This window comes from Oncorhynchus gorbuscha, linkage group LG18, assembly GCF_021184085.1.
Source record: "Oncorhynchus gorbuscha isolate QuinsamMale2020 ecotype Even-year linkage group LG18, OgorEven_v1.0, whole genome shotgun sequence".
Taxonomy (NCBI): domain Eukaryota; kingdom Metazoa; phylum Chordata; class Actinopteri; order Salmoniformes; family Salmonidae; genus Oncorhynchus; species Oncorhynchus gorbuscha.
The window spans coordinates 22,154,291-22,179,027 of record NC_060190.1 but is presented as its reverse complement, the minus strand read 5'-3'; the positions used below and the strand labels follow the sequence as shown (position 1 = coordinate 22,179,027).

The following is a 24,737-nucleotide window of genomic DNA, read 5'->3' as shown; positions in this document are numbered from 1 at the left end:
GACCCCTTAGGATTTGTGGCATTCCTTGTGTATTTGTTTCCCGTATGTTCCACTTCGTTTCTCCTTTCTACTTGTGACACTATTTGAGTTTTTTAGGCCTATCTCTATTACGTGACTAACCACTAGAGCGTTGGACTAGTTAACTGAAAGGTTGCAAGTTCGAATCCCCGAGCTGACAAGGTACAAATCTGTCGTTCTGGCCCTGAACAGGCAGTTAAACCCACTGTTCCTAGGCCGTCATTGAAAATAAGAAATTGTTCTGAACTAACTTGCCTAGTAAAATAAAAATATAAACTGCAGTGGGTTGAATCCTACTAGTTCAGTGTTTTCCAGGCAGGGGTAGAGTAGGCATTTTGTTGTAGAGGCACAGCTGATTGAAAGAGTTGAATCAGGTGCAACAACAACAACAACAACAACAACACCAATCAATGTGAAGAGTGGGACACAGATTAATTAGTAGTGGTCACAGTTGGGCCTTGTGTTCAACATAGGTCAGTATTTGAGTGTGTTACCCGCACATGTAAGTAGCTTTCATTTCTTCTTCCTCCATAGTTCCCTAGAACGAACGCCCTCCCCTTTGCAGCAGAGGCCAGGCAAAAGCGCGCGCTTTCTGTGCCACTGGCTTCAATCAGGTCCACCAAACGCAGATAATAAGAGCACCAAGCAGAAAAAAACGTCATTAATTCACTTGAACTCAGCTAGCGAACACACAATGTCTGGAAGAGGTAAAGGCGGCAAGGGACTCGGAAAAGGAGGCGCCAAGCGTCACCGAAAGGTTCTCCGCGATAACATCCAGGGAATCACCAAGCCCGCCATTCGCCGTCTGGCTCGCCGTGGCCGTGAAGCGTATCTCCGGGCTGATCTACGAGGAGACCCGCGGTGTCCTGAAGGTGTTCCTTGAGAACGTGATCCGCGACGCCGTCACCTACACCGAGCACGCCAAGAGAAAGACCGTTACGGCCATGGACGTGGTCTACGCTCTGAAACGCCAGGGACGCACCCTGTACGGTTTCGGCGGTTAAACGCACTCTACTCGGAACGTCAACATCCCGACTTGAACCCAAAGGCTCTTTTAAGAGCCACCCACATCCGCTTCAAAAGGGCCAAATCCATTGTCGTATTAAACCATGAGCCACTCCGAGTGGACGGGGAAGAAGTGTTCACGACAGGAGTCTATGTTCAGTATAGTCGTATAAAACCATGAGCCACTGAGTGGATGGGGAAGAAATGTTCACGACAGGAGTCTATGTTCAGTACAGTCGTATTAAACCATGAGCCACTGAGTGGATGGGGAAGAAGTGTTCACGACAGGAGTCTATGTTCAGTACAGTCGTATTAAACCATGAGCCACTCTGAGTGGACGGGGAAGAAGTGTTCACGACAGGAGGCTATGTTCAGTGCAGGCTTTGCGTACAGTCGTATTACGAGACACCCGAAATAAAGGCACCACGGCTGGGAAATCCCCACCAAGTCCAAAAAGGGGGGCTTTATTTCTGGGCATTGCATGGGTATTTTTTTGAAACACACCATTCCCCACCAGTGACAGAGCATAGGCTATGGAATAAGGGGGACAGGTCTTTGTTAGGGAAGCAAAGCCTCTGAGTGGAAGGCTCTTATGCGCGCTCAGCTCCACTGGGCAAATGGCAGGGGCGCCTATGAGAAAGCAGGGGTGTGTCCACGGCCGGCGAATTAGCTTAGCTTCGTCTTCATAAGAGGGAAAGGGCTCTCCGCCCCCTCATTCGTTTGTGAGAAGCAACGACACATCAGCATCATGCCCGAGCCAGCAAAGTCCGCGCCCAAGAAGGGCTCCAAGAAAGCCGTCACCAAGACCGCAGGGAAAGGCGGCAAGAAGCGCCGAAAGTCTAGGAAGGAGAGCTACGCCATTTACGTGTACAAAGTCCTGAAGCAGGTCCACCCCGATACCGGCATCTCCTCCAAGGCCATGGGAATCATGAACTCGTTCGTGAACGACATCTTCGAGCGTATCGCCGGAGAGTCGTCTCGCCTGGCCCACTACAACAAGCGTTCCACCATCACCTCCAGGGAGATCCAGACCGCGGTGCGCCTGCTGCTCCCCGGAGAGCTGGCCAAGCACGCAGTGTCCGAGGGCACCAAGGCCGTGACCAAGTACACCAGCTCCAAGTAAACAGCGCATTTGGAGTGCTGTAGTAACCCAAAGGCTCTTTTAAGAGCCACCCACCCTGTCAGTGAAAAAAGCTAATCCATTGTGTGTGTGTGTGTGTGTGTGTGTGTGTGTGTGTGGACATGTTAGAGTGTTGTGTCCAATTGGGGGGGGGGGGGGGGGGGGGATAAATAATGCTGTCATGAACAGGGTAGGAATGTGTGCATGCCAGTAGAACACAGTGAGTGGGATTCCACTCGTGCTCCAATGACTGGAGCCTGTATCACTTTAGGCCGAAGCAGGGACCCTCTGCCCACATGAACAACAGTCTCCGAGCAAGTGACGTCACCGATTGAAACTAGCCCTTGCACCTGTACAAGAGAGAGGAGGAGGAGGAGGAGGAGAAGAGCCTCCAAATCGCTCTCTCTAGGCCTATATCAGGGCGAACAAGCGCATGGGGCGCCAGCCTCCATAGCGCCGGCCGCACAGCCAGACACCAAGACCCACAGACACAAAGACCGGCACGAGTCACGCTGCGGAGTCCAGAGACAAGGTGAGCTCAACTACTTTGGCCCTCACCTCATCTGGATGACACGCGTTTGAAAGAGACACAGACAGAGACACAGAGAGAGACAGAGAGAGAGGGACTACCTAGCAGAAGAAAAAACACACAATGTGCACAAAGAGCAGGCTCCAAATCCAACTAAAGGACTAATAAAACATCACACACACACACACACAGTGCAAGTAAGCATGTTGTTGGACAGTGTATTATTTCCTGTGCCTCCTGGACACATGACGAATACAACGTGAAAGTAGTCTCAGCCAGGCCTCACAAGTGCATGTGTTTTAAGGTCCCCAAAAGAGCTCTCCTTTAAAACACCAAGGAGCACATCAGGGGACGCCAAACCATTTGACTCCCTTGCCAGACATCTCGGCTCACTCCACAATCAATGGTGCTCGCAATCGGATGCACTTTTAGGCCATTTAGGAGACAAATAGCACAGGAAAAGCAGTGCGCACCGCTCCACCCGACAGTCGAACGGTGAGGTTTTGAGCGAGTCGCAGCAAAATGCACGGGGCTTCTGCAGCCCACATGACTTTATTCTGAACGGACACAAGTCTGCTCGCTGGGCCGTTCGCTTTTGGGCCAAAAACACGGCTCCGTCGGTGACTTTTGGCCCGATATTGGCGACCAGAAAACACAAGTGAAAGAGCATTTGGCCAGCCCGGAGAAGCCGAGCTGGGTGGCTTGAGTCTACATGGTTCTCATGTCGCGTTTAAGGCCAGCCCCCTGCACGGTGTGGAGCTTCAATAGCGCAGAGCAGCGTCTACAGCAAAGTACTCCTCCTCACAGACTACCGTAGTGTTGTAAGTGTGTGTGTTTACCGGACCCAACGACAGACATGGCAGAAGTCGCACCAGCACCCGCCGCCGCCGCGCCGGCCAAGGCACCCAAGAAGAAGGCAGCAGCCAAGCCCAAGAAAGCGGGACCCAGCGTAGGCGAGCTCATCGTCAAGGCGGTGTCCGCCTCCAAGGAGAGGAGCGGCGTGTCCCTGGCCGCGCTCAAGAAGTCTCTGGCGGCAGGCGGCTACGACGTGGAGAAGAACAACTCCCGTGTCAAGATCGCCGTCAAGAGCCTCGTCACCAAGGGCACCCTGGTCCAGACCAAGGGCACCGGTGCTTCCGGCTCCTTCAAGCTCAACAAGAAGGCCGTCGAGGCAAAGAAGCCCGCCAAGAAAGCCGCAGCCCCCAAAGCTAAGAAGGTGGCCGCCAAGAAGCCCGCCGCCGCCAAGAAGCCCAAGAAGGTAGCAGCCAAGAAGGCCGTGGCCGCAAAGAAGTCCCCCAAGAAGGCCAAGAAGCCCGCTACACCCAAAAAGGCCGCCAAGAGCCCAAAGAAGGTGAAGAAGCCCGCCGCAGCGGCCAAGAAAGCGGCCAAGAGCCCCAAGAAGGCTACCAAGGCAGCGAAGCCCAAAGCCGCCAAGCCCAAGGCAGCCAAGGCCAAGAAGGCAGCCCCCAAGAAGAAGTAAACCTATTACAAACAGTGTTCTTTCTACTCGACACATGTTGTTACCACAAAAGGCTCTTTTAAGAGCCACCCACCTCTTTCCATAAAAGCGCATGTCATTCCATGTACGTCCTACCTACCTACCTACCTACCTACCTACCTACCCGTGGTGCAAAAGAAATGAAATGAATAACTTTTACGCACCACATTTTCGAGTGGCTAAATGGCTTTACATTTGTCACTCAAGAGTGCAGCACCCTCACCTGTCAACATTGTTGTGATAGGTGTTAGAATTCACATGTCACATTGATCGTGATAATAAGAAGAATACATACTATAGTGGGTTGGACAGCAGCCATTTGTATTATGAGCCACTCAGTGATTTGAGTTGTCACTTTGGCGCTCCCGCCAACGAGAAAAAGTAACAAAAGTCGGAGGGAAACACAGTAGCCTAGCCCTTGTCACTCTGCTGCCTGCCTGCCTGCCTGGGGGCGGGTGGGTGGGGGCGGGCTTAGGGCTGACTGTCTGTCTGTGTGTCCCTCCCTCACTCCAATTGGATAAGGCCACACCGGTCCGGTGGCCAATCGATGCCTCTTGTGGCGAGGTATAAGTAAGGCTCTCGAGGTGGCCAGCGGTTCATTCAGACTTTCTGTCACATACTGAAGCTACCAATATGAGCGGAAGAGGCAAAACCGGAGGCAAGGCCAGGGCGAAGGCAAAGACACGTTTCATCCCGTGCCGGGCTCCAGTTCCCCGTGGGCCGTGTGCACAGGCTGCTGCGCAAAGGCAACTACGCCGAGCGTGTGGGCGCTGGCGCACCAGTCTACCTGGCCGCAGTGCTCGAGTACCTGACTGCTGAGATCCTGGAGTTGGCCGGAAACGCTGCCCGTGACAACAAGAAGACTCGTATCATCCCCCGTCACCTGCAGCTGGCAGTCCGTAACGACGAGGAGCTGAACAAACTGCTTGGCGGCGTGACCATCGCTCAGGGTGGTGTTCTGCCCAACATCCAGGCAGTGCTGCTCCCCAAGAAGACTGAGAAGGCCGTCAAAGCCAAGTAAAATCGCTGGTTCGGCTGCAACTTGACTACTCAACCCCCAAAGGCTCTTTTAAGAGCCAACCACCTAGCTCAGCAAAAGCGCAAAGTGTCCTGGCCAACTATTTGGCGTGTTTGTTAGATACACACACATATACACACCGCACAGTATCAAGTGCCCACATGAGGCCTGAATGAAGAATAACAACTACTAGGCTAAAATGAAAGAGCGTTATTGCGCGTAAAGTGTTAACGTTGCTCGCGGCCCTAACAAAAGACCCAAGCGCGCCTCGGCGAGGGAGGGAGGGGGTTGCATTTTGGGGTGGCACGGAGAGGCCGAGCGTCCCGTCCAATGGGTGGCGGAGGAGGCCTCCGCAACGGGCCAATCAGGGCGGTGCGGAGATGGTGACCAATCAGCAGACGCCGCTGCCGGCTTTATAAACTTCACATAGGCATTTGGAGGCTATACTCCGACTGTGAAAGAAGGAAGCTAGCTAGCGCCATGGCCAGAACCAAGCAAACCGCTCGCAAATCCACCGGTGGCAAAGCACCCAGGAAGCAGCTCGCCACCAAGGCTGCGCGCAAGAGCGCCCCGGCCACCGGCGGCGTGAAGAAGCCTCACCGTTACAGGCCCGGCACCGTGGCTCTTAGAGAGATCCGTCGTTACCAGAAGTCCACTGAGCTGCTGATCCGCAAGCTGCCTTTCCAGCGCCTGGTGCGAGAAATTGCCCAGGACTTTAAGACCGACCTGCGCTTCCAGAGTTCCGCAGTGATGGCCCTGCAGGAGGCAAGCGAGGCTTACCTGGTCGGCCTGTTCGAGGACACCAACCTGTGCGCCATCCACGCCAAGAGGGTGACCATCATGCCCAAGGACATCCAGCTGGCCCGTCGTATTCGCGGAGAGCGTGCATAAACGATGACCTGATCTCCAAAATCCCCCAAAGGCTCTTTTAAGAGCCACCTCCATATTTCAGTCAAAAAGGCACAATTGTTCCATTTGTACACGCCCCTTTTCCCACCGTGTTCCCTGCTCTCGAGTCCCTACAGACCGTGGTTCGATTCCAGGCTGTATCAGGCTGATTGTAATTAAGAGTTGGTTCTTAACTGACTTGTGTCGTTTCAATAACGCTCTCTATATGTGATTAGATGTATGCCTAGAGTAGAAGAGGGGGAAAATACACTATCAGTAATAAGTGATAGTAATGATATAGGGCAAACAACTGACTTTGAAAGTCCCATGTTGCAGTGCCGCTGATGAGAGGGGAAAAGTTTACCGTGGAGCACGGAGTCCATCTAGTGGTTAAACGCGGGTACTGTCAGCGTGTGAGCACGTCATAGTGGCTCCCTATTGGTATTTGATCTTCAGGCCAGCGTTTCCCAAACTCGGTCCTCGGGTCCCCAAGTGGGGCACGTTGTGTTTTTTCAAATCCAATTGCTCTTGGAATGTAACATGCTAGAGTCTGTCTATTCCTTTGTGAAAATGGCCATTCAATCATTTCTGGCCCATGTGACATTCCTGGATGGCAAAGAAATCCATGTTTTGATCCGATCATTACAACGTTAGCTGTGTGCACCCCGTAATTGATGCGACTGACTAAGCTATTGAAAGTAAAATGATATATCTCTGTCCAGCGCAAGTGAAAGGTGGTCGAAAAAAAGTGGTACCAACGTTTTGGTTGAAAGTATAGGAAATGTTGTAGGCCACCAAATTAGACGTGATATTATTAAGTCGCCCTTCTGTGCTTGTTTGTGTGATTGCATAGGTAAGTTGTTTCGATATAGTGGAATAAATGGAGAAATGGAAGGAATGTAATTTAGTGGGATGAATTCAGTGTGCGATTGAATATTCCAATGCCATACCATAGAAAAGGTATCAGGACAGCAGGAATCAATAGATGTAATCATCAAGGGCTTGCAAAAGAGCTGTTACGAAACAGGACACAAGCAGCCGGGATGATTGCCCTATTAGTAGTTGACCAATTACAAAATAGCAATCACCAATGCAGGCAGGTACGTGTTGATTGCTGCATTGGCTTCGTAAATAGGCTTCATAAGGAACTAAATGGCTCAGCACATGACACCTTCACAGTGCAGAATATTTGATAGTACTGACTCCCGTTGAGTAGAGTCGTGTGTCTTTGGCGTGATTTGAAGTCGACTTCTGATGTGGGATTTAGTTCATTTTTAAAAGAATATTTGCTGAGGAACCGAAATGATAAGACAAAGTAAAGGCCCTAAATACAGGCTGCCAGTTAAATGCAGCAATGACACGGCTAAAGTGTGTCATTGCCGGACCAAAGAGCGGGAATTGTCTGCTGTTGCATCTTCACTCGTGAGACAGGTAATAGCGGAGCTCCGTGGTGCTGAAATAGACAGCGCCCCTGGCCATTTGGCAAAGCCTATTTCCCGTTGAAGGGATACTTGACATGCTATAGGCACAGTTCAGTACACCCCTCATCCAACAGACCCCCTCCTGTAATTGGTCCCACAATCATCCACTTGATTCCCGACCATCAACCGATTCTCGGGGTGCATTGGTGTAAAATGTGGTCGTCGAGATAAAGTTCTATAGGCTACATGGGGTAATGGCATCCAGAGCTTACAGATAAAGAGTGCAGTAGGCTAGAGAGAAAAGTAGCATTCCGTTGTTCATAAAGTAGGTCAATGTAACTTACCCTCTTTTGATACTTGAGAAACATACATTCACATGATGTCCAAATCTGCAAGAGACAAACCAGCAGAACATCAGCAGGTGAACAAAAGGGTTAAGTGAATATGATTTAAGAGCAGTCAAATGAAGTAATAGTGACATATATTGTAAGAAATGAAATCTACCATGTCAACATTGCATTGTGGCTTTAGAAGAGCATGTATTTGTAGATGAATGACAGATTAGGTTTGGTGACAACGTAACTGTATAATTTGAGGTACTCTACATGAGCATGTGTTTGCCTATTTGATGATCTGTTGTAGTTAATGTTTGATTTGGACCACGTACTTGTTGTGACAATTGCATCAGGTTTGAGGGAGAAATGCTCTGTGTGGCCATTGTGAGTGGCACTTCTGATCCAGCAGGTGGTGTTAAGATCCCTTTCTATGTGGCTTGAATGATGAGCCAGTGTTGGAAAAATGACTTGTGGTCCAGCGGGGGCGGCGGTGAAATGACTGACCTATTCCTTTGACATTGTTCACTTGATTGGAGATGATTCCGGTCTTCTTCATGTCCTCTTCATGAGCACTTGTGCATGTCTTCCTTCCTGTCTTGCCATGTGTGTTTTTGTTAGATATCACTGGGCACATTCCTAACGTGGAGGTCGTTTGCATAGCTCATGTTAGTCTACGGACGGTCTGAGATTGCTCGTCCATATATTGATGTATTCCAATTCCATTTGGGTGTATTGTGTGGAATGTTGGAACATGGTTCGATCTTACTTGTTAGACTTGACTGTGCTGTTGGAGCTAGTAACACAAGCATTTCTGCCAAACAGGTGTATGTATATCTCTCTAGTCACCCCCAAACCCAATTCTTTCTTTGGCCGCATCTCCTTCCAGTTCTCTGCTGCCAATGACTGGAAGGAAGTACAAAAATCTCTGAAACTGGAAACACTTATCTCCCTAGCTTTAAGCACCAACTGTCAGAGCAGCTCACAGATTACTGCACCTGTACATAGGCCACCTATAATTTAGGCCAAACAACTACCTCTTCCTCTACTGTATTGAATGAATGAATTTATTTTGCTCCTTTGCACCCCATCATTTTTATTTCTACTTTGCACATTTGTTCCATTGCAAATGTACCATTCCAGTGTTTGACTTGCTATATTGTATTTACTTTGCCACCATGGCCTTTTTTGCCTTTACCTCCCCTATCTCACCTCATTTGCTCACATCGTATATAGAGTTGTTTATACTGTATTATTGACTGTATGTTTGTTTTACTCCATGTGTAAGTCTGTGTCGTTGTATGTGTCGTACTGCTTTGCTTTATCTTGGCCAGGTCGCAATTGTAAATGACAAGTTGTTGTCAACTTGCCTAACTGGTTAAATAAAGGTGAAAAAAAAATGCTTGATGCTGCAGGCTAATTACTACCATTGTCATTGTGGTCCAAGTTCAACTCCTAGCCTATAGGGTGTGGTAACAGGCCCTCTGTTATTTGTTGTTGTACTCTGCATTTGAAGTATCTGCACTGAGCCTATAGAGGAACTAAGCCCTTGATAATAGGGGAACGCAAGCAGTTGAAGGGAACAAGTGACAGAGTCTAACCTGCTGTTGAACACAAACTCCCAGTCCTATGATGTTGCTCTGTGAAGGAGGTTAGCTTTTCAGCATTCAATTCGTGGCAGACTTCTTCTCCCCTGGTTGATTTGTGAATGTGACTGGTTAGAGAATGTTTGGCTTGGGTATCCAAGGTGTTTGACATTGTTGAGGACCAGTGTTCCGAGGGGCTGACTGTGACATCATAAAGCGGAATGTAGTTAGCTTGCTGTTTGAGGGATTCCAATTCAGTCCGTTGCGGCCTTCCAGGCAGTGCAGTTCAAGTGTGTTGCTTCAAGTGTGCTCTCTGTGTGATGACTTGTTGTGCATACACGGAGTAGAGCTACGAACGGACGTGACATTTGGGGTAAGCCTAAGCCTTTTCGTAACCTTAACCTATTTCTTCTAACTTGCTATGCTTTGTGCTTGGATGACACTAGCTGCATCCCAGCTAGTTGAACGCAGCCACTAAGTAGAGGTAAGAGACAATTATGGCAACAATAAGTTGTAAGATGAAACCTAGTCACATCTGAGATGTGAATCAACTGCACTGATTGATCAATCGCCAGTATGTGCCCTTGGGCCTCATTTGTCCCCTTTGAAATGACCTGTTGAGATCATTCGATGCAACATCTGAGCCTATCTGGCCTATAAAGGATCCACCTCATACCACTATTTCCATAATATAAGGCTATGTTATTGGTTTTTGGAAAAAGTACCATACAATATTTGCACATGCCTATCACCTCTGTACGCATAGGAAAACGATCCCTTTGTGTGTGTGTGTGTCGGGTGGGTGTATGAGGTATGTTTTACAGCGTTTCAGCTTGCAGAGGTATCACCACCCTTCCCATGGCCACCTGGATCCTGTCTAGGGAAGAAAAAGAAGAAAGATGTTATTACATGGCCTTCAAGAGCTACATGACTGCTGAGGTGACATATCTGACCCCTTAGGATTTGTGGCATTCCTTGTGTATTTGTTTCCCGTATGTTCCACTTCGTTTCTCCTTTCTACTTGTGACACTATTTGAGTTTTTTAGGCCTATCTCTATTACGTGACTAACCACTAGAGCGTTGGACTAGTTAACTGAAAGGTTGCAAGTTCGAATCCCCGAGCTGACAAGGTACAAATCTGTCGTTCTGGCCCTGAACAGGCAGTTAAACCCACTGTTCCTAGGCCGTCATTGAAAATAAGAAATTGTTCTGAACTAACTTGCCTAGTAAAATAAAAATATAAACTGCAGTGGGTTGAAAAGGCATTTTGTTGTATTGAATCAGGTAAACTGCAGAACTAATTGAATATAAACTGCAGTGGGTTGAATCCTACTAGTTCAGTGTTTTCCAGGCAGGGGTAGAGTAGGCATTTTGTTGTAGAGGCACAGCTGATTGAAAGAGTTGAATCAGGTGCAACAACAACAACAACAACAACAACACCAATCAATGTGAAGAGTGGGACACAGATTAATTAGTAGTGGTCACAGTTGGGCCTTGTGTTCAACATAGGTCAGTATTTGAGTGTGTTACCCGCACATGTAAGTAGCTTTCATTTCTTCTTCCTCCATAGTTCCCTAGAACGAACGCCCTCCCCTTTGCAGCAGAGGCCAGGCAAAAGCGCGCGCTTTCTGTGCCACTGGCTTCAATCAGGTCCACCAAACGCAGATAATAAGAGCACCAAGCAGAAAAAAATACGTCATTAATTCACTTGAACTCAGCTAGCGAACACACAATGTCTGGAAGAGGTAAAGGCGGCAAAAGGGACTCACCGAAAAGGGAATCACCAAGCCCGCCATTCGCCGTCTGGCTCGCCGGTGAAGCGTATCTCCGGGCTGATCTACGTCACCAAAAGGTTCTCCGCGATAACATCCAGGGAATCACCAAGCCCGCCATTCGCCGTCTGGCTCGCCGTGGCGGCGTGAAGCGTATCTCCGGGCTGATCTACGAGGAGACCCGCGGTGTCCTGAAGGTGTTCCTTGAGAACGTGATCCGCGACGCCGTCACCTACACCGAGCACGCCAAGAAGAGAAAGACCGTTACGGCCATGGACGTGGTCTACGCTCTGAAACGCCAGGGACGCACCCTGTACGGTTTCGGCGGTTAAACACACTCTACTCGGAACGTCAACATCCCGACTTGAACCCAAAGGCTCTTTTAAGAGCCACCCACATCCGCTTCAAAAGGGCCAAATCCATTACAGTCGTATTAAACCATGAGCCACTCCGAGTGGACGGGGAAGAAGTGTTCACGACAGGAGTCTATGTTCAGTATAGTCGTATAAAACCATGAGCCACTGAGTGGATGGGGAAGAAATGTTCACGACAGGAGTCTATGTTCAGTACAGTCGTATTAAACCATGAGCCACACTGAAGAAGTGTTCACGTGGAAAGAAGTGTTCACGACAGGAGTCTATGTTCAGTACAGTCGTATTAAACCATGAGCCACTCTGAGTGGACGGGGAAGAAGTGTTCACGACAGGAGGCTATGTTCAGTGCAGGCTTTGCGTACAGTCGTATTACGAGACACCCGAAATAAAGGCACCACGGCTGGGAAATCCCCACCAAGTCCAAAAAGGGGGGCTTTATTTCTGGGCATTGCATGGGTATTTTTTTGAAACACACCATTCCCCACCAGTGACAGAGCATAGGCTATGGAATAAGGGGGACAGGTCTTTGTTAGGGAAGCAAAGCCTCTGAGTGGAAGGCTCTTATGCGCGCTCAGCTCCACTGGGCAAATGGCAGGGGCGCCTATGAGAAAGCAGGGGTGTGTCCACGGCCGGCGAATTAGCTTAGCTTCGTCTTCATAAGAGGGAAAGGGCTCTCCGCCCCCTCATTCGTTTGTGAGAAGCAACGACACATCAGCATCATGCCCGAGCCAGCAAAGTCCGCGCCCAAGAAGGGCTCCAGAAAGCCGTCACCAAGACCGCAGGGAAAGGCGGCAAGAAGCGCCGAAAGTCTAGGAAGGAGAGCTACGCCATTTACGTGTACAAAGTCCTGAAGCAGGTCCACCCCGAAAGTCTACGCCATTTACGTGTACAAAGTCCTGAAGCAGGTCCACCCCGATACCGGCATCTCCTCCAAGGCCATGGGAATCATGAACTCGTTCGTGAACGACATCTTCGAGCGTATCGCCGGAGAGTCGTCTCGCCTGGCCCACTACAACAAGCGTTCCACCATCACCTCCAGGGAGATCCAGACCGCGGTGCGCCTGCTGCTCCCCGGAGAGCTGGCCAAGCACGCAGTGTCCGAGGGCACCAAGGCCGTGACCAAGTACACCAGCTCCAAGTAAACAGCGCATTTGGAGTGCTGTAGTAACCCAAAGGCTCTTTTAAGCAAGTTAATCCATTGCGCCTCGGCGAGGGAGGGAGGGGGTTGCATTTTGGGGTGGCACGGAGAGGCCGAGCGTCCCGTCCAATGGGTGGCGGAGGAGGCCTCCGCAACGGGCCAATCAGGGCGGTGCGGAGATGGTGACCAATCAGCAGACGCCGCTGCCGGCTTTATAAACTTCACATAGGCATTTGGAGGCTATACTCCGACTGTGAAAGAAGGAAGCTAGCTAGCGCCATGGCCAGAACCAAGCAAACCGCTCGCAAATCCACCGGTGGCAAAGCACCCAGGAAGCAGCTCGCCACCAAGGCTGCGCGCAAGAGCGCCCAGCCTCCACCGGCGGCGTGAAGAAGCCTCACCGTTACAGGCCCGGCACCGTGGCTCTTAGAGAGATCCGTCGTTACCAGAAGTCCACTGAGCTGCTGATCCGCAAGCTGCCTTTCCAGCGCCTGGTGCGAGAAATTGCCCAGGACTTTAAGACCGACCTGCGCTTCCAGAGTTCCGCAGTGATGGCCCTGCAGGAGGCAAGCGAGGCTTACCTGGTCGGCCTGTTCGAGGACACCAACCTGTGCGCCATCCACGCCAAGAGGGTGACCATCATGCCCAAGGACATCCAGCTGGCCCGTCGTATTCGCGGAGAGCGTGCATAAACGATGACCTGATCTCCAAAATCCCCCAAAGGCTCTTTTAAGAGCCACCTCCATATTTCAGTCAAAAAGGCACAATTGTTCCATTTGTACACGCCCCTTTCCCACCGTGTTCCCTGCTCTCGAGTCCCTACAGACCGTGGTTCGATTCCAGGCTGTATCAGGCTGATTGTAATTAAGAGTTGGTTCTTAACTGACTTGTGTCGTTTCAATAACGCTCTCTATATGTGATTAGATGTATGCCTAGAGTAGAAGAGGGGGAAAATACACTATCAGTAATAAGTGATAGTAATGATATAGGGCAAACAACTGACTTTGAAAGTCCCATGTTGCAGTGCCGCTGATGAGAGGGGAAAAGTTTACCGTGGAGCACGGAGTCCATCTAGTGGTTAAACGCGGGTACTGTCAGCGTGTGAGCACGTCATAGTGGCTCCCTATTGGTATTTGATCTTCAGGCCAGCGTTTCCCAAACTCGGTCCTCGGGTCCCCAAGTGGGGCACGTTGTGTTTTTTCGAATCCAATTGCTCTTGGAATGTAACATGCTAGAGTCTGTCTATTCCTTTGTGAAAATGGCCATTCAATCATTTCTGGCCCATGTGACATTCCTGGATGGCAAAGAAATCCATGTTTTGATCCGATCATTACAACGTTAGCTGTGTGCACCCCGTAATTGATGCGACTGACTAAGCTATTGAAAGTAAAATGATATATCTCTGTCCAGCGCAAGTGAAAGGTGGTCGAAAAAAAGTGGTACCAACGTTTTGGTTGAAAGTATAGGAAATGTTGTAGGCCACCAAATTAGACGTGATATTATTAAGTCGCCCTTCTGTGCTTGTTTGTGTGATTGCATAGGTAAGTTGTTTCGATATAGTGGAATAAATGGAGAAATGGAAGGAATGTAATTTAGTGGGATGAATTCAGTGTGCGATTGAATATTCCAATGCCATACCATAGAAAAGGTATCAGGACAGCAGGAATCAATAGATGTAATCATCAAGGGCTTGCAAAAGAGCTGTTACGAAACAGGACACAAGCAGCCGGGATGATTGCCCTATTAGTAGTTGACCAATTACAAAATAGCAATCACCAATGCAGGCAGGTACGTGTTGATTGCTGCATTGGCTTCGTAAATAGGCTTCATAAGGAACTAAATGGCTCAGCACATGACACCTTCACAGTGCAGAATATTTGATAGTACTGACTCCCGTTGAGTAGAGTCGTGTGTCTTTGGCGTGATTTGAAGTCGACTTCTGATGTGGGATTTAGTTCATTTTTAAAAGAATATTTGCTGAGGAACCGAAATGATAAGACAAAGTAAAGGCCCTAAATACAGGCTGCCAGTTAAATGCAGCAATGACACGGCTAAAGTGTGTCATTGCCGGACCAAAGAGCGGGAATTGTCTGCTGTTGCATCTTCACTCGTGAGACAGGTAATAGCGGAGCTCCGTGGTGCTGAAATAGACAGCGCCCCTGGCCATTTGGCAAAGCCTATTTCCCGTTGAAGGGATACTTGACATGCTATAGGCACAGTTCAGTACACCCCTCATCCAACAGACCCCCTCCTGTAATTGGTCCCACAATCATCCACTTGATTCCCGACCATCAACCGATTCTCGGGGTGCATTGGTGTAAAATGTGGTCGTCGAGATAAAGTTCTATAGGCTACATGGGGTAATGGCATCCAGAGCTTACAGATAAAGAGTGCAGTAGGCTAGAGAGAAAAGTAGCATTCCGTTGTTCATAAAGTAGGTCAATGTAACTTACCCTCTTTTGATACTTGAGAAACATACATTCACATGATGTCCAAATCTGCAAGAGACAAACCAGCAGAACATCAGCAGGTGAACAAAAGGGTTAAGTGAATATGATTTAAGAGCAGTCAAATGAAGTAATAGTGACATATATTGTAAGAAATGAAATCTACCATGTCAACATTGCATTGTGGCTTTAGAAGAGCATGTATTTGTAGATGAATGACAGATTAGGTTTGGTGACAACGTAACTGTATAATTTGAGGTACTCTACATGAGCATGTGTTTGCCTATTTGATGATCTGTTGTAGTTAATGTTTGATTTGGACCACGTACTTGTTGTGACAATTGCATCAGGTTTGAGGGAGAAATGCTCTGTGTGGCCATTGTGAGTGGCACTTCTGATCCAGCAGGTGGTGTTAAGATCCCTTTCTATGTGGCTTGAATGATGAGCCAGTGTTGGAAAAATGACTTGTGGTCCAGCGGGTGGCGGTGAAATGACTTGACCTATTCCTTTGACATTGTTCACTTGATTGGAGATGATTCCGGTCTTCTTCATGTCCTCTTCATGAGCACTTGTGCATGTCTTCCTTCCTGTCTTGCCATGTGTGTTTTTGTTAGATATCACTGGGCACATTCCTAACGTGGAGGTCGTTTGCATAGCTCATGTTAGTCTACGGACGGTCTGAGATTGCTCGTCCATATATTGATGTATTCCAATTCCATTTGGGTGTATTGTGTGGAATGTTGGAACATGGTTCGATCTTACTTGTTAGACTTGACTGTGCTGTTGGAGCTAGTAACACAAGCATTTCTGCCAAACAGGTGTATGTATATCTCTCTAGTCACCCCCAAACCCAATTCTTTCTTTGGCCGCATCTCCTTCCAGTTCTCTGCTGCCAATGACTGGAAGGAAGTACAAAAATCTCTGAAACTGGAAACACTTATCTCCCTAGCTTTAAGCACCAACTGTCAGAGCAGCTCACAGATTACTGCACCTGTACATAGGCCACCTATAATTTAGGCCAAACAACTACCTCTTCCTCTACTGTATTGAATGAATGAATTTATTTTGCTCCTTTGCACCCCATCATTTTTATTTCTACTTTGCACATTTGTTCCATTGCAAATGTACCATTCCAGTGTTTGACTTGCTATATTGTATTTACTTTGCCACCATGGCCTTTTTTGCCTTTACCTCCCTATCTCACCTCATTTGCTCACATCGTATATAGAGTTGTTTATACTGTATTATTGACTGTATGTTTGTTTTACTCCATGTGTAAGTCTGTGTCGTTGTATGTGTCGTACTGCTTTGCTTTATCTTGGCCAGGTCGCAATTGTAAATGACAAGTTGTTGTCAACTTGCCTAACTGGTTAAATAAAGGTGAAAAAAAAATGGGGGTAAAAACATGTGGCTATTTTATTAGGACTTTTCCTCTATGTGTCGCAACTCCATTTCCACTTTATGTCCCCGTTAGGGAGCTGTCATTGATGCTGCAGGCTAATTACTACCATTGTCATTGTGGTCCAAGTTCAACTCCTAGCCTATAGGGTGTGGTAACAGGCCCTCTGTTATTTGTTGTTGTACTCTGCATTTGAAGTATCTGCACTGAGCCTATAGAGGAACTAAGCCCTTGATAATAGGGGAACGCAAGCAGTTGAAGGGAACAAGTGACAGAGTCTAACCTGCTGTTGAACACAAACTCCCAGTCCTATGATGTTGCTCTGTGAAGGAGGTTAGCTTTTCAGCATTCAATTCGTGGCAGACTTCTTCTCCCCTGGTTGATTTGTGAATGTGACTGGTTAGAGAATGTTTGGCTTGGGTATCCAAGGTGTTTGACATTGTTGAGGACCAGTGTTCCGAGGGGCTGACTGTGACATCATAAAGCGGAATGTAGTTAGCTTGCTGTTTGAGGGATTCCAATTCAGTCCGTTGCGGCCTTCCAGGCAGTGCAGTTGTGCTTCAAGTGTGCTTGCTCTCTGTGTGATGACTTGTTGTGCATACACGGAGTAGAGCTACGAACGGACGTGACATTTGGGGTAAGCCTAAGCCTTTTCGTAACCTTAACCTATTTCTTCTAACTTGCTATGCTTTGTGCTTGGATGACACTAGCTGCATCCCAGCTAGTTGAACGCCGGCAGCCACTAAGTAGAGGTAAGAGACAATTATGGCAACAATAAGTTGTAAGATGAAACCTAGTCACATCTGAGATGTGAATCAACTGCACTGATTGATCAATCGCCAGTATGTGCCCTTGGGCCTCATTTGTCCCCTTTGAAATGACCTGTTGAGATCATTCGATGCAACATCTGAGCCTATCTGGCCTATAAAGGATCCACCTCATACCACTATTTCCATAATATAAGGCTATGTTATTGGTTTTTGAAAAAAGTACCATACAATATTTGCACATGCCTATCACCTCTGTACGCATAGGAAAACGATCCCTTTGTGTGTGTGTGTGTCGGGTGGGTGTATGAGGTATGTTTTACAGCGTTTCAGCTTGCAGAGGTATCACCACCCTTCCCATGGCCACCTGGATCCTGTCTAGGGAAGAAAAAGAAGAAAGATGTTATTACATGGCCTTCAAGAGCTACATGACTGCTGAGGTGACATATCTGACCCCTTAGGATTTGTGGCATTCCTTGTGTATTTGTTTCCCGTATGTCCCACTTCGTTTCTCCTTTCTACTTGTGACACTATTTGAGTTTTTTAGGCCTATCTCTATTACGTGACTAACCACTAGAGCGTTGGACTAGTTAACTGAAAGGTTGCAAGTTCGAATCCCCGAGCTGACAAGGTACAAATCTGTCGTTCTGGCCCTGAACAGGCAGTTAACCCACTGTTCCTAGGCCGTCATTGAAAATAAGAAATTGTTCTGAACTAACTTGCCTAGTAAAATAAAAATATAAACTGCAGTGGGTTGAATCCTACTAGTTCAGTGTTTTCCAGGCAGGGGTAGAGTAGGCATTTTGTTGTAGAGGCACAGCTGATTGAAAGAGTTGAATCAGGTGCAACAACAACAACAACAACAACAACACCAATCAATGTGAAGAGTGGGACACAGATTAATTAGTAGTGGTCACAGTTGGGCCTTGTGTTCAACATAGCTCAGTATTTGAGTGTGTTACCCGCACATGTAAGTAGCTTTCATTTCTTCTTCCTCCATAGTTCCCTAGAACGAACGCCCTCCCCTTTGCAGCAGAGGCCAGGCAAAAGCGCGCGCTTTCTGTGCCACTGGCTTCAATCAGGTCCACCAAACGCAGATAATAAGAGCACCAAGCAGAAAAAAATACGTCATTAATTCACTTGAACTCAGCTAGCGAACACACAATGTCTGGAAGAGGTAAAGGCGGCAAGGGACTCGGAAAAGGAGGCGCCAAGCGTCACCGAAAGGTTCTCCGCGATAACATCCAGGGAATCACCAAGCCCGCCATTCGCCGTCTGGCTCGCCGTGGCGGCGTGAAGCGTATCTCCGGGCTGATCTACGAGGAGACCCGCGGTGTCCTGAAGGTGTTCCTTGAGAACGTGATCCGCGACGCCGTCACCTACACCGAGCACGCCAAGAGAAAGACCGTTACGGCCATGGACGTGGTCTACGCTCTGAAACGCCAGGGACGCAGTATAAAACCATGAGCCACTGAGTGGATGGGGAAGAAATGTTCACGACAGGAGTCTATGTTCAGTACAGTCGTATTAAACCATGAGCCACTGAGTGGATGGGGAAGAAGTGTTCACGACAGGAGTCTATGTTCAGTACAGTCGTATTAAACCATGAGCCACTCTGAGTGGACGGGGAAGAAGTGTTCACGACAGGAGGCTATGTTCAGTGCAGGCTTTGCGTACAGTCGTATTACGAGACACCCGAAATAAAGGCACCACGGCTGGGAAATCCCCACCAAGTCCAAAAAGGGGGGCTTTATTTCTGGGCATTGCATGGGTATTTTTTTGAAACACACCATTCCCCACCAGTGACAGAGCATAGGCTATGGAATAAGGGGGACAGGTCTTTGTTAGGGAAGCAAAGCCTCTGAGTGGAAGGCTCTTATGCGCGCTCAGCTCCACTGGGCAAATGGCAGGGGCGCCTATGAGAAAGCAGGGGTGTGTCCACGGCCGGCGAATTAGCTCATCAGCATCATGCCCGAGCCAGCAAAGTCCGCGCCCAAGAAGGGCTCCAAGAAAGCCGTCACCAAGACCGCAGGGAAAGGCGGCAAGAAGCGCCGAAAGTCTAGGAAGGAGAGCTACGCCATTTACGTGTACAAAGTCCTGAAGCAGGTCCACCCCGATACCGGCATCTCCTCCAAGGCCATGGGAATCATGAACTCGTTCGTGAACGACATCTTCGAGCGTATCGCCGGAGAGTCGTCTCGCCTGGCCCACTACAACAAGCGTTCCACCATCACCTCCAGGGATCCAGACCGCGGTGCGCCTGCTGCTCCCCGGAGAGCTGGCCAAGCACGCAGTGTCCGAGGGCACCAAGGCCGTGACCAAGTACACCAGCTCCAAGTAAACAGCGCATTTGGAGTGCTGTAGTAACCCAAAGGCTCTTTTAAGAGCCACCCACCCTGTCAGTGAAAAAAGCTAATCCATTGTGTGTGTGTGTGTGTGTGTGTGTGAGGACATGTTAGAGTGTTGTGTCCAATTGGGGGGGGGGATAAATAATGCTGTCATGAACAGGGTAGGAATGTGTGCATGCCAGTAGAACACAGTGAGTGGGATTCCACTCGTGCTCCAATGACTGGAGCCTGTATCACTTTAGGCCGAAGCAGGGACCCTCTGCCCACATGAACAACAGTCTCCGAGCAAGTGACGTCACCGATTGAAACTAGCCCTTGCACCTGTACAAGAGAGAGGAGGAGGAGGAGGAGAAGAGCCTCCAAATCGCTCTCTCTAGGCCTATATCAGGGCGAACAAGCGCATGGGGCGCCAGCCTCCATAGCGCCGGCCGCACAGCCAGACACCAAGACCCACAGACACAAAGACCGGCACGAGTCACGCTGCGGAGTCCAGAGACAAGGTGAGCTCAACTACTTTGGCCCTCACCTCATCTGGATGACACGCGTTTGAAAGAGACACAGACAGAGACACAGAGAGAGACAGAGAGAGAGGGACTACCTAGCAGAAGAAAAAACACACAATGTGCACAAAGAGCAGGCTCCAAATCCAACTAAAGGACTAATAAAACATCACACACACACACACACACACACACACACACACAGTGCAAGTAAGCATGTTGTTGGACAGTGTATTATTTCCTGTGCCTCCTGGACACATGACGAATACAACGTGAAAGTAGTCTCAGCCAGGCCTCACAAGTGCATGTGTTTTAAGGTCCCCAAAAGAGCTCTCCTTTAAAACACCAAGGAGCACATCAGGGGACGCCAAACCATTTGACTCCCTTGCCAGACATCTCGGCTCACTCCACAATCAATGGTGCTCGCAATCGGATGCACTTTTAGGCCATTTAGGAGACAAATAGCACAGGAAAAGCAGTGCGCACCGCTCCACCCGACAGTCGAACGGTGAGGTTTTGAGCGAGTCGCAGCAAAATGCACGGGGCTTCTGCAGCCCACATGACTTTATTCTGAACGGACACAAGTCTGCTCGCTGGGCCGTTCGCTTTTGGGCCAAAAACACGGCTCCGTCGGTGACTTTTGGCCCGATATTGGCGACCAGAAAACACAAGTGAAAGAGCATTTGGCCAGCCCGGAGAAGCCGAGCTGGGTGGCTTGAGTCTACATGGTTCTCATGTCGCGTTTAAGGCCAGCCCCCTGCACGGTGTGGAGCTTCAATAGCGCAGAGCAGCGTCTACAGCAAAGTACTCCTCCTCACAGACTACCGTAGTGTTGTAAGTGTGTGTGTTTACCGGACCCAACGACAGACATGGCAGAAGTCGCACCAGCACCCGCCGCCGCCGCGCCGGCCAAGGCACCCAAGAAGAAGGCAGCAGCCAAGCCCAAGAAAGCGGGACCCAGCGTAGGCGAGCTCATCGTCAAGGCGGTGTCCGCCTCCAAGGAGAGGAGCGGCGTGTCCCTGGCCGCGCTCAAGAAGTCTCTGGCGGCAGGCGGCTACGACGTGGAGAAGAACAACTCCCGTGTCAAGATCGCCGTCAAGAGCCTCGTCACCAAGGGCACCCTGGTCCAGACCAAGGGCACCGGTGCTTCCGGCTCCTTCAAGCTCAACAAGAAGGCCGTCGAGGCAAAGAAGCCCGCCAAGAAAGCCGCAGCCCCCAAAGCTAAGAAGGTGGCCGCCAAGAAGCCCGCCGCCGCCAAGAAGCCCAAGAAGGTAGCAGCCAAGAAGGCCGTGGCCGCAAAGAAGTCCCCCAAGAAGGCCAAGAAGCCCGCTACACCCAAAAAGGCCGCCAAGAGCCCAAAGAAGGTGAAGAAGCCCGCCGCAGCGGCCAAGAAAGCGGCCAAGAGCCCCAAGAAGGCTACCAAGGCAGCGAAGCCCAAAGCCGCCAAGCCCAAGGCAGCCAAGGCCAAGAAGGCAGCCCCCAAGAAGAAGTAAACCTATTACAAACAGTGTTCTTTCTACTCGACACATGTTGTTACCACAAAAGGCTCTTTTAAGAGCCACCCACCTCTTTCCATAAAAGCGCATGTCATTCCATGTACGTCCTACCTACCTACCTACCTACCTACCTACCTACCCGTGGTGCAAAAGAAATGAAATGAATAACTTTTACGCACCACATTTTCGAGTGGCTAAATGGCTTTACATTTGTCACTCAAGAGAGTGCAGCACCCTCACCTGTCAACATTGTTGTGATAGGTGTTAGAATTCACATGTCACATTGATCGTGATAATAAGAAGAATACATACTATAGTGGGTTGGACAGCAGCCATTTGTATTATGAGCCACTCAGTGATTTGAGTTGTCACTTTGGCGCTCCCGCCAACGAGAAAAAGTAACAAAAGTCGGAGGGAAACACAGTAGCCTAGCCCTTGTCACTCTGCTGCCTGCCTGCCTGCCTGGGGGCGGGTGGGTGGGGGCGGGCTTAGGGCTGACTGTCTGTCTGTGTGTCCCTCCCTCACTCCAATTGGATAAGGCCACACCGGTCCGGTGGCCAATCGATGCCTCTTGTGGCGAGGTATAAGTAAGGCTCTCGAGGTGGCCAGCGGTTCATTCAGACTTTCTGTCACATACTGAAGCTACCAATATGAGCGGAAGAGGCAAAACCGGAGGCAAGGCCAGGGCGAAGGCAAAGACACGTTCATCCCGTGCCGGGCTCCAGTTCCCCGTGGGCCGTGTGCACAGGCTGCTGCGCAAAGGCAACTACGCCGAGCGTGTGGGCGCTGGCGCACCAGTCTACCTGGCCGCAGTGCTCGAGTACCTGACTGCTGAGATCCTGGAGTTGGCCGGAAACGCTGCCCGTGACAACAAGAAGACTCGTATCATCCCCCGTCACCTGCAGCTGGCAGTCCGTAACGACGAGGAGCTGAACAAACTGCTTGGCGGCGTGACCATCGCTCAGGGTGGTGTTCTGCCCAACATCCAGGCAGTGCTGCTCCCCAAGAAGACTGAGAAGGCCGTCAAAGCCAAGTAAAATCGCTGGTTCGGCTGCAACTTGACTACTCAACCCCCAAAGGCTCTTTTAAGAGCCAACCACCTAGCTCAGCAAAAGCGCAAAGTGTCCTGGCCAACTATTTGGCGTGTTTGTTAGATACACACACATATACACACCGCACAGTATCAAGTGCCCACATGAGGCCTGAATGAAGAATAACAACTACTAGGCTAAAATGAAAGAGCGTTATTGCGCGTAAAGTGTTAACGTTGCTCGCGGCCCTAACAAAAGACCCAAGCGCGCCTCGGCGAGGGAGGGAGGGGGTTGCATTTTGGGGTGGCACGGAGAGGCCGAGCGTCCCGTCCAATGGGTGGCGGAGGAGGCCTCCGCAACGGGCCAATCAGGGCGGTGCGGAGATGGTGACCAATCAGCAGACGCCGCTGCCGGCTTTATAAACTTCACATAGGCATTTGGAGGCTATACTCCGACTGTGAAAGAAGGAAGCTAGCTAGCGCCAGCGCCATGGCCAGAACCAAGCAAACCGCTCGCAAATCCACCGGTGGCAAAGCACCCAGGAAGCAGCTCGCCACCAAGGCTGCGCGCAAGAGCGCCCCGGCCACCGGCGGCGTGAAGAAGCCTCACCGTTACAGGCCCGGCACCGTGGCTCTTAGAGAGATCCGTCGTTACCAGAAGTCCACTGAGCTGCTGATCCGCAAGCTGCCTTTCCAGCGCCTGGTGCGAGAAATTGCCCAGGACTTTAAGACCGACCTGCGCTTCCAGAGTTCCGCAGTGATGGCCCTGCAGGAGGCAAGCGAGGCTTACCTGGTCGGCCTGTTCGAGGACACCAACCTGTGCGCCATCCACGCCAAGAGGGTGACCATCATGCCCAAGGACATCCAGCTGGCCCGTCGTATTCGCGGAGAGCGTGCATAAACGATGACCTGATCTCCAAAATCCCCCAAAGGCTCTTTTAAGAGCCACCTCCATATTTCAGTCAAAAAGGCACAATTGTTCCATTTGTACACGCCCCTTTCCCACCGTGTTCCCTGCTCTCGAGTCCCTACAGACCGTGGTTCGATTCCAGGCTGTATCAGGCTGATTGTAATTAAGAGTTGGTTCTTAACTGACTTGTGTCGTTTCAATAACGCTCTCTATATGTGATTAGATGTATGCCTAGAGTAGAAGAGGGGGAAAATACACTATCAGTAATAAGTGATAGTAATGATATAGGGCAAACAACTGACTTTGAAAGTCCCATGTTGCAGTGCCGCTGATGAGAGGGGAAAAGTTTACCGTGGAGCACGGAGTCCATCTAGTGGTTAAACGCGGGTACTGTCAGCGTGTGAGCACGTCATAGTGGCTCCCTATTGGTATTTGATCTTCAGGCCAGCGTTTCCCAAACTCGGTCCTCGGGTCCCCAAGTGGGGCACGTTGTGTTTTTTCGAATCCAATTGCTCTTGGAATGTAACATGCTAGAGTCTGTCTATTCCTTTGTGAAAATGGCCATTCAATCATTTCTGGCCCATGTGACATTCCTGGATGGCAAAGAAATCCATGTTTTGATCCGATCATTACAACGTTAGCTGTGTGCACCCCGTAATTGATGCGACTGACTAAGCTATTGAAAGTAAAATGATATATCTCTGTCCAGCGCAAGTGAAAGGTGGTCGAAAAAAAGTGGTACCAACGTTTTGGTTGAAAGTATAGGAAATGTTGTAGGCCACCAAATTAGACGTGATATTATTAAGTCGCCCTTCTGTGCTTGTTTGTGTGATTGCATAGGTAAGTTGTTTCGATATAGTGGAATAAATGGAGAAATGGAAGGAATGTAATTTAGTGGGATGAATTCAGTGTGCGATTGAATATTCCAATGCCATACCATAGAAAAGGTATCAGGACAGCAGGAATCAATAGATGTAATCATCAAGGGCTTGCAAAAGAGCTGTTACGAAACAGGACACAAGCAGCCGGGATGATTGCCCTATTAGTAGTTGACCAATTACAAAATAGCAATCACCAATGCAGGCAGGTACGTGTTGATTGCTGCATTGGCTTCGTAAATAGGCTTCATAAGGAACTAAAT

At 49.5% G+C, this 24,737-nt stretch overlaps 8 protein-coding genes and 3 pseudogenes across 8 annotated transcripts; all 11 read left to right on the top strand.

Annotated features, from left to right (window-relative positions):
• Window positions 1-19,232, top strand: part of LOC124003849 — a 56,429-nt pseudogene extending 37,197 nt beyond the window's left edge.
• LOC124003847 (histone H4-like) lies at window positions 713-1,185 on the top strand. Its single transcript, XM_046312452.1, is given in 2 exon segments — window positions 713-837; window positions 839-1,185. Coding segments are annotated over 2 exon segments (309 nt in total). The 3' UTR covers window positions 1,023-1,185.
• LOC124003843 (histone H2B) lies at window positions 1,736-2,221 on the top strand. Its single transcript, XM_046312448.1, has one exon. It carries the CDS (start codon window positions 1,772-1,774, stop codon window positions 2,144-2,146), a length of 375 nt encoding a protein of 124 aa, XP_046168404.1. The 5' UTR covers window positions 1,736-1,771; the 3' UTR covers window positions 2,147-2,221.
• On the top strand, window positions 2,897-4,224 carry LOC124003828 (histone H1). The gene has a single exon (XM_046312433.1). The coding sequence runs from the start codon at window positions 3,529-3,531 to the stop codon at window positions 4,150-4,152; it is 624 nt and encodes a 207-aa protein (XP_046168389.1). The 5' UTR covers window positions 2,897-3,528; the 3' UTR covers window positions 4,153-4,224.
• Window positions 4,263-5,645, top strand: LOC124003840 (histone H2A-like). Its single transcript, XM_046312447.1, is given in 2 exon segments — window positions 4,263-4,857; window positions 4,859-5,645. Coding segments are annotated over 2 exon segments (387 nt in total). The 5' UTR covers window positions 4,263-4,803; the 3' UTR covers window positions 5,192-5,645.
• On the top strand, window positions 11,148-11,519 carry LOC124004119 (histone H4-like). The gene has a single exon (XM_046312914.1). It carries the CDS (start codon window positions 11,148-11,150, stop codon window positions 11,517-11,519), a length of 372 nt encoding a protein of 123 aa, XP_046168870.1.
• Window positions 11,822-19,763, top strand: LOC124003841 (annotated as a pseudogene).
• On the top strand, window positions 12,812-15,203 carry LOC124003834 (histone H3-like). The gene is given in 2 exon segments (XM_046312441.1): window positions 12,812-13,068; window positions 13,071-15,203. Coding segments are annotated over 2 exon segments (411 nt in total). The 5' UTR covers window positions 12,812-12,978; the 3' UTR covers window positions 13,392-15,203.
• On the top strand, window positions 19,277-19,751 carry LOC124003844 (annotated as a pseudogene).
• Window positions 19,764-20,934: 1,171 nt separating the features above from the next.
• Window positions 20,935-21,725, top strand: LOC124003831 (histone H1). The gene has a single exon (XM_046312437.1). The coding sequence runs from the start codon at window positions 21,030-21,032 to the stop codon at window positions 21,651-21,653; it is 624 nt and encodes a 207-aa protein (XP_046168393.1). The 5' UTR covers window positions 20,935-21,029; the 3' UTR covers window positions 21,654-21,725.
• Window positions 21,726-21,808: 83 nt separating this feature from the next.
• On the top strand, window positions 21,809-23,077 carry LOC124003837 (histone H2A). Its single transcript, XM_046312444.1, has one exon. It carries the CDS (start codon window positions 22,307-22,309, stop codon window positions 22,691-22,693), a length of 387 nt encoding a protein of 128 aa, XP_046168400.1. The 5' UTR covers window positions 21,809-22,306; the 3' UTR covers window positions 22,694-23,077.
• Window positions 23,078-24,737: the final 1,660 nt, after the last annotated feature.

Bases quoted from the DNA above. Each gene is read 5' to 3' on its own strand.
- LOC124004119 (XM_046312914.1), top strand. From the start codon at position 11,148: ATGTCTGGAAGAGGTAAAGGCGGCAAAAGGGACTCACCGAAAAGGGAA.
- LOC124003831 (XM_046312437.1), top strand. From the start codon at position 21,030: ATGGCAGAAGTCGCACCAGCACCCGCCGCCGCCGCGCCGGCCAAGGCA.
- LOC124003828 (XM_046312433.1), top strand. From the start codon at position 3,529: ATGGCAGAAGTCGCACCAGCACCCGCCGCCGCCGCGCCGGCCAAGGCA.
- LOC124003837 (XM_046312444.1), top strand. From the start codon at position 22,307: ATGAGCGGAAGAGGCAAAACCGGAGGCAAGGCCAGGGCGAAGGCAAAG.
- LOC124003843 (XM_046312448.1), top strand. From the start codon at position 1,772: ATGCCCGAGCCAGCAAAGTCCGCGCCCAAGAAGGGCTCCAAGAAAGCC.